The sequence below is a fragment of the Zalophus californianus genome, chromosome 1 (genome assembly GCF_009762305.2).
Source record: "Zalophus californianus isolate mZalCal1 chromosome 1, mZalCal1.pri.v2, whole genome shotgun sequence".
Lineage (NCBI taxonomy): Eukaryota > Metazoa > Chordata > Mammalia > Carnivora > Otariidae > Zalophus > Zalophus californianus.
Genome location: NC_045595.1, coordinates 88,075,706 through 88,088,473, shown reverse-complemented (window position 1 = coordinate 88,088,473; position 12,768 = coordinate 88,075,706). Strand labels below are relative to the sequence as shown.

The following is a 12,768-nucleotide window of genomic DNA, read 5'->3' as shown; positions in this document are numbered from 1 at the left end:
TTTTTTTTTTACTTTTTTTCATCACCAGAACTTCAAATTCAAATTCTTCAAATGATAACTTGGCTCAGAAACCCAACATATAAAGTAGATTTTAAGAAAATAGACTGTCCTTGCTAAATCTGTACTATGGGGTGGGGTTAGGTAGGTCTGCTCTGAAAGGGCAGGTCAAGAATCGGTGGAGGAAGCCTCTAATCCTCACAGCCCCAAATAATTTACCCTATAGGCCAGAAACATTGATGTTTTGCCCCAGAGATTTTCCCTGTTCTTTGAACAGTGCGTGGTCCAGGGCCCCTTGCTATTACTGATTGCTAAGGATCCTAACCTTGAACCTCTTTGGCAGGTTGTGCAGGGAGTCTATGGCTGTCAGATTTTCCTCTCGATTTTTGTGGAAGTCTTGTACAAATTAAAAACAAACAAACAAAAAAATCCCCTCCTTATCTAAACAGGACCTCAAGTTCATTCAAAGACGGTAATATTTCATCTGTGAGCATTTTCTAGCCTGACTTTAGAAGCAACTACTACTGCTCGCCTTACTGGAAATTTCCATCAGGATTTCAATCCAGCAGTCTGCAGCATATTACCTTTAGCTAGACTGAACCTTGAAGGAGCAGATTCTAGAATCCTGACAATCTCTTTGGATCAGTGGTTTTGGACCTTTTTTGTTCCATGAACACCATTAACAGCTGGTGAAGCCCATGGACCCCTTCTCAGAAATGCTTTTAAATGCGCAAAGTAAAATATATATTATAAATAAATCACATATATTGAAATGCATTCGGCAAAATATTTTTAAATGTGGCTAAGAAGCATGATAAATATAGCAATAAAATGCTTCTTTTATTAACATTAAAGTATGAGAACCAGTAACTAGTCTAATAATTCTGTCATTTCTAAGTAGTGTTGATATAAATGATGTAGTAAGATATTTACAGTCACTGTAATATAATAGGAAAATATTCTGTGATTTCTATTGGTGACTAAGTCACAAGCACAGTTAAAACTAATTTTATTTGTTGATTATAATTCAAAAAAATTATAAATTTTAGTTAGAGGTTAGTGAAACTAAAATATAATTTACCCCAAGTTTACAGATTGTCTGAAATCTTTCAGTAGTCCACTGGCCCAGGTCAAGAATCCCTGCTCTAGGGGCTCCTGGCTGGCTCAGTTGGTAGAGCGTGCACCTCTTGATCTCGGGGTTGTAAATTTGAGCCCCCTGTTGGGTGTAGAGATTACTTAAAAATAAAATCTTTAAAAAATAAAATAAAATCCCTGCTCTAGATGAAAAGTCAACAAACTGCATTCTATAGCATGTTTATCAATGGCTTGTAGGCTAAGAATGGCTTTTACATTTTTAAATGGTTGGGGGAAAAAAATCCAAAGAAGAAGAATTTCATGGTACATGGAAATTATATGACATTCAAACTTCAGTGTCCATCAGTAAAGTTTTATCAGAACACAGCCATGCCTGTTCACATTAAGTAATGAATATGGCTATTCTCACACTATTCTAGCAGTGTTAGGTTGTTGCACAGAGATCACTATGGCCTGCAAAGCCTAAAATATTGATTATTGTCCCTTTACAGAAAATATTTTCCCAACCCTGTCTCTAGACCATTTCAATTCTAAAGTTTCTTGATGTGGTAGCGTGGCTATCAGGTGTTTTGTTCCTGGAGGTATTGAGCAGGTAGGGGCGATCCAACCCTTGGACCACAAAGATCAAATCAAACGGGAGTTGCGAGAGGTAGAGAAAGGAGGAAAGAGGACATAGAAGTGTAACTCACGCAAGGGCCCATCTGCTCTTGAGTCAGAAGTGGTTTCCCTCCAGGTGTGGCATCCACCTGGCCTTCCAAGGTGTACCCTGGAAGGGTGATTTATGATTCTGGTGTATTACACACTCCTTCCCCCATCCCCAACCACCAAGTTGCCTCCTTCTGCCCCTTCTCTGCACCTTCCTAGCTGCACCATCAGGTCATCCTACTGAAACCTTCCTCTAAACTCCCAAGCACCCTTTTTGTGACTGTATATGACTCAAAGAGCATGGATATGGGATGAAAATGTACAATTCGAATGAATTTGAAAATTGGTTGGTTAGCTAGAACTAGGGATGGGTAGTTAGTGGACATGGAACAGAATTAGTCTTTACATTAAACTATATAGAAAGCATTTAAAACATATGGCTGTCTTCATCATAGTGTGAATTTCTGTTCCCTCCAGTTGCACTTCTGACATGTTATTTTGTTTAAAATATTTTTTCCGACTTACAGAGAAAAGCAGGAACCTTTAACATTAACAGCCTGTGTGCAACCTTTTAAGTATGATTCTCAAAACCAGATGTTTTCAGAATGTGGCTAGGCTATCCAGCCTTTCTTCTTTGAAATATGGCAACTTGAAATGGCTTACTAATCCCACATTTACCCCCTGCAGATGTCGGGCATATTGCAAAAATTACATTAGATTGGCATGAATTGGCCTTCCTTCTCCAGACCCCATAGCAGGTCGTGAGCCCTCCCTGTGCTGATGGAGACAGAATGTCTTCTCCAGTTTTGCTCTCGGATGAGCCCCCTTCAGCCTATACAGGTGGAAAAAGGCCAGCCAGGCTGCAGGCAGGGAGCTGGGACTTGGAGCAAGAAGCCACAGGAGCTCAGCACCACAAGCACACTCAAACTGGACCAGACCATGGTGTATGGCCTTTGGGGCAAGAGGCAGCAACCCACACCCTCCGTTAGCAAGGCTTTAGACTAGTGCTGTCCACTAGAAATATAATGGAGTTGTATATGCGATTTTAAATTCTCTAGTAGCCACATGTTTAAAAGTTAAAAGAATCAAGGGAATTAATCTTTTTAATTTTATTTTATTAGGTTATGTTAGTCACCATACAGTACATCATTAGTTTTTGATGTAGTGTTCCATGCTTCATTGTTTTCGTATCACACCAGTGCTCCACGCAGTACGTGCCCTCCTTAATACCCATCACCAGGCTAACCCATCCCCCACCCCCCTCCCCTCTAGAACGCTCAGTTTGTTTCTCAGAGTCCATAGTCTCTCATGGTTCGTCTCTCCCTCCAATTTCCCCCCTTCATTTTTCCCTTCCTTCTCCTAATGTCCTCCATGCTCTTCCTTATGTGCCACAAATAAGTGAAACCATATGATAATTGACTTTCTCTGCTTGACTTATTTCACTTAGCATCATCTCCTCCAGTCCCATCCACGTTGATGTAAAAGTTGGGTATTCATCCTTTCTGATGGCTGAGTAATATTCCATTGTATATACGGACCACATCTTCTTTATCCATTCATCTGTTGAAGGGCATCTCGGCTCTTTCCACAGTTTGGCTATTGCAGACATTGCTGCTATAAACATTGGGGTGCATATGGTCCTTCTTTTCACTACATCTGTGTCTTTGGGGTAAATACCCAGGAGTGCAATTGCTGGGTCGTAGGGTAGCTCTATTTTTAATTTTTTGAGGCACCTCCATGCTGTTTTCCAGAGTGGCTATACCAACTTGCATTACCTCCAACAGTGTAAGAGGGAATTAATTTTAATCATATCTTTTGTCTAATCCAATATAACCAACATATTCTCATCTTAATAAGTCTTCCGTATAAAAAATTAATAAAATATCTTACATTCTTTCTTTTGTACTCAGTCTTCAAAATCCATGTGTATTTTATAATACATCATCTTAATTTGGATACTAAATTATCGCTGCAAATACTTGATCTTTTTTAGGTTTTCTATATTAATAGCTGAGAAACTAGAGTCACATACCTGAGTTGTTCCAAACGTATTTAAAAGGTTTCCAATAACTGAATCAAGTCTTCATTTTGAAGGTTAAATTTGAATTCATTAAAATGAAATAAAATTCGAATTTCAGTGCCTCCGTTACTCTAGCCACATTTCAAGGGCTCAGTAGGCACATGGAGCTAGTGGCTATTGTATTGGGCAGTGTAGCTATGGACTCTGAAAATTCCCTGAGCTGAAGAGGTCTGGTCCCACTCCTCAGGAAATGAAGATGTGTAGACCCAGAGGAGGTAAGTTTTCCCAGGAACTCAGAGAATGGAGGCTTTGAGGCCAGCCTGTCCTGACTCCCCTCCACTGCTCTGTCCACCACATTGTGCCGTGTAACTGTCATTAAGGTGATTCTTAGAATTAACCCACAATTACTATGCCTGCATTGAAGCTCCATTCATCATAGCCTTAAGTCTTTAGGGCTGCCAACACAGGACTCGTTAAAGTCTGTCGGCACTGTCGCTGTGGTCAGTACACACGAAAGCCACCCGGGTGCATAACAGGTATTGTCCTTGTCTCCCCCACCTCCCTGTCCCCATGCTCACCTGGCCTCCGGTCAACCCCAGCAATACTTCATCCTGCTGATCCTCACCGACGGTGTCATCACAGACATGGCCGACACCCGGGAGGCCATTGTCCACGCCTCGCACCTGCCCATGTCGGTCATCATCGTCGGGGTGGGCAACGCGGACTTCAGTGACATGCAGATGCTGGATGGAGACGACGGCATTCTTAGGTCACCCAAGGGAGAGCCTGTCCTTCGAGACATCGTCCAGTTCGTGCCCTTCAGGAACTTCAAACACGTACGCATATCTCTGGGGCTTCCTGTAGGAGAGCAGAACCAAAGCAAGCTCACTCCCACAGTTTCCTACCAGTGTTTGGGGTAAAGCAATGCCAGCTATCCCTGCCCGGGCCAGGCTGTCTCACACCCAGGATATGTAGAGCTTCACTCTCTGGAGAAAGACGTGTAACTCAAGTAATAGTCGAGGAGTCACGCTAACTGTGGCAGCCAGCATTTCACTGGTGCTTGCCCTCATCCATGTAATTTAGGCTCTCTAGTGCATGCAGGGCTCCATGTACAGTTGGGCGGGTTGCTCTCTGCCTAAAGGTGCCTGGCTGAAGTAGCGAAGAGAAGCTAAAAGTCAGCATGGGTTCTCTTTGTCAAGCCATGTACCCTGGGAGAAGCCTGTGTTTGCCTTGGAAAAGTATATTTTTGAAATCATAATAACCTAAATCCTCTGTAAATATACAGTAGGCAGCATCAAAGATTTATTTAACTCATTAATGAGGGAATCAGAAAGATGACAAAGCTTGTTCAAAGGAGGGTATAAAATAGTTGATTATGGTCAGTGGTGGCGTGGGGGGGGCGGCAGGAATACTGGAATAAGTTTCCTAAGGCAGATTCAAAACTGGCTAATGACCAAAAGGGTTAAAAAATCATCATCATCATCTTTAGATTACCTTCTCTACTGGGCAGAAATCTTATCACTTTTCTGCAAGTTAACATTTAGCTTTACAGTCTTGGATTCCCATCAATAACAAATAGTAAGTCAAGCAGTGTCACAGTCCCCAGATGACCCTGAAGCATCTCCAAATTTGGGATAATTATCAACTCCACAAAAGAAGAGGCACCTTCATTTTATTTTCTTTTTTTAAGATTTTATTTATTTATTTGAGAAGGAGAGCACGAGAGAACACAAGCAGGGGGAGTGGGAGAGGGAGAAGAAGCAAGCTTCCCACGGAGCAGGGAGCCCAAACTGGGGCTCGATCCCAGGACCCGGGGTCATGACCTAAGCTGAAGGCAGACGTTTAACCAACTGGGCCACCCAAGTGCCCTGAAAAGGAACCTTTAAAATTTACATAAAACCTTGCACCCTTAGGGCTGCAGTGGGCCAGGGTGACACCCTCTCTGATTCTCTCAAAGGCTCCCTCTGTGCTTGGTAGTGGCCTGAAGAAGCCTTCGGAGCCTCCTCCAGCTGTATCTGGGAGTCACATGGGTTGTCACAGACAGTCCTCTGTGTTCTTTTGTTCTATGCCCCTCATGGGAGCCACTCCAGAGCAGAGCATCCCCGACCCCTGCTATGCCTCTGCTCTGCATGGGGTGCCACCGAGCCTGCTCCCAGGGCTGGTAATTGAACTGGAGCTGCCCCGGCAGGAGGGAATCTCCAGAACCCTCAGTGCCCTGAAGAGACCCTGCAGTCCCCTGGGAAATGACAGGAGTCCCCTCCTTTCCATGCTCCAGAGACCCTGCTGTCACCTGGACCATTAATGCGGCGAAGTCTGTGTCCCTACACCTCCAGGATCCCTGCTGCAAATGTCCTTCACTTCCTCTCCAGCCCCTCCGTGCTCAGGCCTGAAGTCAGTTATTTAGGGTCAGGGTGAGGAAGGGACAGGCACTGAGCCATCCACTCTGAGCTTTCCCTCCTGACATTTTCTGGAAAAACCTTTCTCCTCAAGCCAAAAGCCCTCATTCAAATGAATCCCTTTTGCTCTCCTAGCCATTTTATCAGATCTGTCCAGAAATGCCTGAATCCCAATTTGGGCTCAGGCCAGGACCCCAGCTACGCTGGGTAAGGCAATTATAGGAGCAGAACAATGGCTGGATCATTGTCGATTATCGACAAGTCCCAGTACCAGAGTCAGAGCCTTTGGCATATGCTTTTTGTAAATTGTTGTTTGCCACCTTCTTGGGACATGCTTTAAAGCAAACATTCAGATAAATAATGAGCCCAGCAGCCTCCAGTGAACCCTACATCTCTTGGCCTGCCGGGGCCACTTAGCGAGATCCCTGAACACTCCAGGGCTCCCTGAACAATAAGGTATTGCTCATAATGGTACTGCCGCACAATTGCGATTCTCCTTTTAGGGAGGACTGTGTGTAATGAGCATCATTAGAGGAGTCTAAAATCAATCCCTGACTACAGTGTTGAATGCAAAGGGAGTTCCAAGTGACACCCAAGCCCCCAGCAAGCACAGGGGTAAAAGCGTGGGTGAGGGGCTAGCTGTGCAACCATAGCTCCCCTTCAGTTTGCCTGGGGTGGTAGGGGGGGCAGTGTTTCCAAATGAAACCACTTGCTAAATAAAAGAGGCTCACCAAGCCCTCAGGTCGTCTGCACGTAGGACTGGATCCACTACGTGGAGGGATGTACAGGAAGAGGTGAAATTTGCTACAATCGTGTTCATCACGACTGAAGTGATATGAAGTGACTTACTTGCATAATGCCCAAGGTGGGGAGAGGGGCTTGTTCTTCCAGATTTTCATGTCCTGCCCCATTTTGTCAGCCAGACAGAAGTAGCCACATCACTGACCACCACCCATTACTTTGCATGAATGGAGAGGAGTAAAAGAGCTCACTCCCTAGGAGATTCATGCACTTCCCCAAACCACCGTCTTTCTGTCCCCGCATGCACACACACATGCAAACGCGCACGCGCGCACACACACACACACACACACACACACACACACACACACACACACAGCCACAGAGCCACGCACGTTGCAACCTCTCCCCCAGCCTCCTCCTGTTCTCAAACATTCATGGAGCGCCTGTTGTGGGCACAGCGAGATGATAAAGCCATGGATCCAGGCCCCAAGGAACGTACTGGAGAATTACATGGTTGGGACATAGGTGTCAGCAGAAAACTGTGCTAAGCAACCTATGGGTGGTGAAAAGGGGCTCAAATGTTGCTACAGGACTTGAGAGCAGAGAGGAGCAGCCGTGAGAGAAGCCTGGCAGCTTGCGCTGGTAAGAGGAAGGACAGACCGTTGGTGCGCAAGGGAGTGGGCTCCTGCTCGCAGGTGTCTTCTACACAGTCTCTAGCTGCTCTGTGGGTGACAAAAACAACACCAGGAGCATAGCACGCCCCTTATCTTCATGGACTTCAGCTTAGAGTTTGAAAACCATATCATTATCCAAACTTACCTGTTCTGAATTCAATACACAGTAAAGAAAATGGAAGGAAGCCGGTAACCCATGAATTGCCTCCCTTTGCATGATAACTCAAAGCTTTCAAGTGCACAGGGCATAGACTCTGAGCTGTGTAGCTCCTGGCAAGTTATTTAACCTTTCTGTGCCACAGACTTTCATCTGTAAAATGAGGCAAATGACAGACACATTAGAAGAGTAAACGTGGTGCCTATATAAAGCTTAGCACAGCACCTGGTCGTCGCAGGTGGTTAATAAATACCGCTGCTGATACCAGCTGCTTTCCCTTTTTTGGCCTGTTCCCAACCAGATAATGCCCCCAGGTCCTAATTGCTCACCAGAGCCACCAGCCCAGATATGCAAAGGAGTGGGAGAGTCATTTAGAAACTGTGCTGTCTAGATACAGTGACAAATAGCTACGTGGGGCTATTTAAATTTAAATTAACTAAAATGAAAAAAAAATTTAAAATTCAGTTTTTCAGTCACACCAGCTACCTTTCAAGGGCTCGATAATCATGTGTGTCTAGTGACTACCACATTGGACAGGGCAGATACACAGTATTTCCTTCACTGGACCAAGTTCTATTTGACAGTACTGTTGAGGGATAGCATGGCTTCACATAACAACAGATCCATCTTACAGTGGATTGCACAAGTGGTTCTTAACCAAGGACAACTTTGGCAACATCTGGAGACATTTATGATGGTGACAGCTTTGGGGTGCCATTTGCATGTAGTGGGTAGAGGCTAGGAGTGCTGCTAAACATCCTACAATGCTCAAGACAGTTCCCCACCCAAAGAATTATCTGGCCCAAAATGGCAATAGTGCCAAAATTGAGAAACCCTAGACTGTATAAAGACAAATACGTTGTTCTTAGGTAACTAGATGTTAGGGACTGGTGGCTGCCCACATCTTTTTTTCAGTGATTTGATAGTATCAGGGCGAGCACTTGGTGATTCCCCTTGCTGTTTGCTCGTGATGATAAAACAGTTGCCATAGCTCCAGGAATTACATTCTAGTTCAAGGAAAAAAGGAAGAGGAAAGGAAAACAGAACCAACCATGTCTGTCCCCTCTAACCAAGAAAGAAAAGCTTTCCAAGAAACATCCTCATGTCTTAAAGGATGAAATTGGGTCATATTGGGGCGCCTGGCTGGCTCTGTCAGTAGAGTGAGCGACTCTTGATCTCAGAGTCATGAGTTCAAGCCCCACATTGGGCGTGTGGCCTTCTTAAATAAAAAATTTTTTAAAAAAAGAAAGAAAGAAATTGGGTCATATGGCCATCCCTAAGTGCAAGGGAGGCTGGGAAATTAAGTATTTGGCTTTCTAGCCTTTATATGAGATGTGGCTAGAGAGAAAATGGTAGGAATGGGGCTTTCATAGCTACCCTAGTGTACGTGTGGACCATGCTCTGATCCACAACCCTGAGCAGACATTTATAAACTAAAAGAGCATTTGTGGATGCCAAGTGCCCAATATGCTAGGACATCTTTGAAATGTGAGGGGTCACTTTTGAAAAACCCCTCACCGTGTTTTCAGATTGTTTTTAAGATTTGTGTCTCTCTTTTGAGCCTCCTAAAAACTGTGAGATAAAACCAATCCCTGTTCTTTGCTATTTCATCTCTGAGAATACTGGGGCTTAACCAAGTCGAATGGCTGAGTAGCAAGCCACATGAGGAAGGAAAGAGCAAGAAACCAGGTCATTCGGCATTTAGTCTAGCCCTTTCTTTACTTTGCTGAGGAATCTCAAACGCCCATTAACTGGTCCCTCGGCTTCAAGTTTTCGGCTTCAATAATAGCTAATAATGAGGCTCAGGCAATTTTACTTGCCCGGGGATTGGAAAGCTAGTACCGAATGCCAGAGCCAGAAGTCAGATCCAGCTCTGCATGACTCCAGAGTCACGCAGAATACCAACCTCCACCTTCCTCTGCCCCAAATCAGACAGTGGGATCATAATGCTGATAGAATAAAGGTTACATTAATTAGTGGTATTCAAGACCCTCCATCGCCTGGCCACAAGCTTATTTTCCAACTGAATACCCCCACAATCCTAAATCCGCAACACACCCACGTACACTTTCTTTAGCCCCATCAGATGACTCACTGTACCTAGAATGATCAAATGTCATTCCCCTTCTCTACATTTTAAAACATGCCCAACTTAAACACCACCTCCCCTTGGAAGCCTGCTGTGATTTCCTCTAAGATGACTTAGTCTTTTCATTTTCTGTGCTCTGGTCCCAGGGTGTTTGTGACTCTAGAGCTGTGCTTCTCAAATTTCAGTATGCATAGGAATCACCCTAGAGCATCGAGTTAAAATGCAGCTTATGGTTTAGTAGCTCTGGGATGCTTCTAGCCTTCTGTATTTCTATTAAGCTCCCATGTGATGTGATGCTGCTGGTCTGTAGCTGTAGCAGGTATAGCAGTGTTCATTGGGGCCACACCAGGCTCCCTTCTCATGATTATAACTCCCTTAATGGCAGGAACCACACACCCATAAACCCTAGCACAGTGCCTGGAATTGAATGCAAATTGGGAACAAAACTTAAAGAAAATTCATTCTGCCCTCCAACTTTCCCCCATCTTCAGATGTGAATAGTTTTCTATTTTGAGACAAGCATGGGAAAATATAATTATAAAATAAAAGGTTCATTTTCCAACAATCTGACAACTCTTGGTTGGAGTAGATGCTCAACAAATATCGGATGAATGAAGGAAGGAAGGAAGGAGAGAAAGGGAGACTAGCTGCTCAGAGCAAGACTGCAGTCTTTTATGCTGATTCTGGATCAGATTCCTTTGGCCAGGTGCCAAAGTCACGGTGATTTCTTCTTCCCTCCAGGCATCTCCAGCTGCCCTGGCAAAGAGCGTGTTGGCTGAAGTCCCAAATCAAGTCGTGGACTATTACAATGGCAAAGGGATTAAACCAAAATGTTCATCGGAAATGTATGAGTCTTCCAGGACACTAGCACCGTGAACTCCACATACTTTTACAGAGTTCTGAAATACTATTCCTGCTAATATTTAATACTTCTACTACTCCTGTACTTAAAAAACACACACACACACTTACACATTTAAAAAATAGCACGTTTTGGTGATTTTTAACTGACGATTTTTTTTGCATGTGTAGCCCTGAGGCCTGGATCTGTTAAGCTCTTGTATTGTTAAAGACTTTTTACAAAGAAACATGAAAAATTATAACTTACTCTTTACATTACAGCATGTCGCCTTGAAATAAAATGTTATCTGTATCTGTTTTTTATACAGGTTTGTTGAAATTTTGCTAAATTTCTTATTATCTTTACACTGTAAAGCATTTTGACACATTTATTGAATGTTGACAGCCAAAACATAATTTGGTTTTATCTGTTACAGGATGAGAGACTTTTCAAAATGGCAGATGCATGGACTGTATTTTGCATGTTTAAAATAAAAAAAAAAAAACCCACACTGTTTTTGCAATTGTTATCTATAATCCCTCCCTGCTAAGAATGGTCTCTTTATTGAAGAAGAGGTTTACCCACCTAGACATAGTCTTCTAGAAGTGGGTCTGGAGCACCTAGCCCAGCACCTCTCAGACTTTAATGTGCACACAAATAACCTGGAGATCTTGTTACAAGTCAGACGGTGGTGCAACAGGTGTGCGTGGGCCTGAGATTCTGCATCTCTAACAAGGTCCCAGGTAATGCCATTGCAGTCCACACTTAAGAATACTGAGGTTCTAGACTCTAGGGTGTCGTCCCAGAGACCATCTGACACAGGGAAGCACCTAGTCTGCTTGAGAAGGGCACTTCTCCCCTGCTAGTAGCGCAAAAGTCCCACCTGTCTCCGAGGTGGGAATAAAAAGTAGTGAGACTGATTCCAGAAGCTGCATACCCATCAGTCTCACTGCTTTATAGTCACACCTCTTCCTTAAACAGACTAGGGAGTATTCCTCCTCACCAGCCTCCGCCCTCTCAAAGGAGGCATCCCACAACCTCAATGGGGATGGTTCCATTTTTATGTCAATCCCGAGGAAGGACCTCAGAGTCTTTGGTGGGACCACAACCACAGAAACTCGTCCATGGCAAATGGCTATGCGGTATGGCTCCCCAGAAACCTGGCCTGCCAAGTTGATCTTTAAGCTTACTGTGGGGCGTCTTGTTGCCTCTTTTTATCACTCCTGAGAACAAAGTCTATCAGCAGAAATGCCTAGGATCATTGTTTTGCGTGGAGGTGTTTTGTTTTGATATGAACTGGCCAGTCTTGAACCAGAAGAAAGAATGTTTCACTTGGGTAATGTTCTCACGGAGAAATGGACAAGTGTTTTGCAGGTATAAAAGGCACAAGGAGGAATTTATTTTTGGTGAGAGAGATAGGGGGTAAATCACAAGGCAAAATAGATCTGTTCGTTGTTTGTTGCGGGAGGAAATATTAATAAGCAAAGCAAATGCCTTGTATGATTTCCAGTGTTATAGATCCTAATCTTGCAAATACATGTCAGCCAAATGCACAACATTTTGGGAGTGATGGTAAAAAAAAAAAATGTATGACTAAAAAAATCATAAATATTTCAACTGTATTGTTTTATGAATAAATTGGGTACTTACAGAATTTTTTCTGAGAGTTATAGTCTCGTTTCTCTTTTCATGGCAATTCGCTAACAGTGATTTATTTCATGTAGACGACATGCCCTCAGATTAGGACTAGCTCTTTCACAATCCCACAGAAACAAAAAGATATTGTTTTTAACAAGCGGGGGATTAAAATATGTAGGCCCTATTGTACAGAATTATCTGATGGTGGTTTCTAACCCCAAACAAGGACATGAGCTTCCACGTAGATGTGCCTGGAACATAGCAAGCACTCAATAGATACTTAATGAATAAAGAGATGACTAATCGAATGAATGAATGAATAGACCTGTTAATGTGCCTCTTGAGTGATCTCAAATCTATTGTCGATGTAAGAGGTGAATTAAGTGGCTATGCCTGTCAATCAAAATGATGCACCACTATGTCATTCTCAAATATCTGCTGGGATCTATTGCATTCCTGTCAGAATCTCTGG

General features: G+C 43.6%; 1 protein-coding gene across 8 annotated transcripts in view; it reads left to right on the top strand.

Moving 5' to 3' along the window:
- CPNE4 (copine 4) overlaps window positions 1-12,306 on the top strand; it is a 499,753-nt gene extending 487,447 nt beyond the window's left edge. For 4 of the 8 annotated variants that reach the window (XM_027586338.2, XM_027586332.2, XM_027586339.2 and 1 more), the window contains 2 exons: window positions 4,357-4,593; window positions 10,559-12,306. In XM_027586338.2, the coding sequence (XP_027442139.1) occupies window positions 4,357-4,593; window positions 10,559-10,693 (372 nt within the window). In that variant the 3' untranslated portion in view covers window positions 10,694-12,306. The remainder of the gene's footprint in view (window positions 1-4,356; window positions 4,594-10,558) is intronic. The other 4 variants (XM_027586333.2, XM_027586334.2, XM_027586335.2 and 1 more) reach the window with 1 other exon arrangement.
- The last annotated feature ends 462 nt before the right edge of the window (window positions 12,307-12,768 follow it).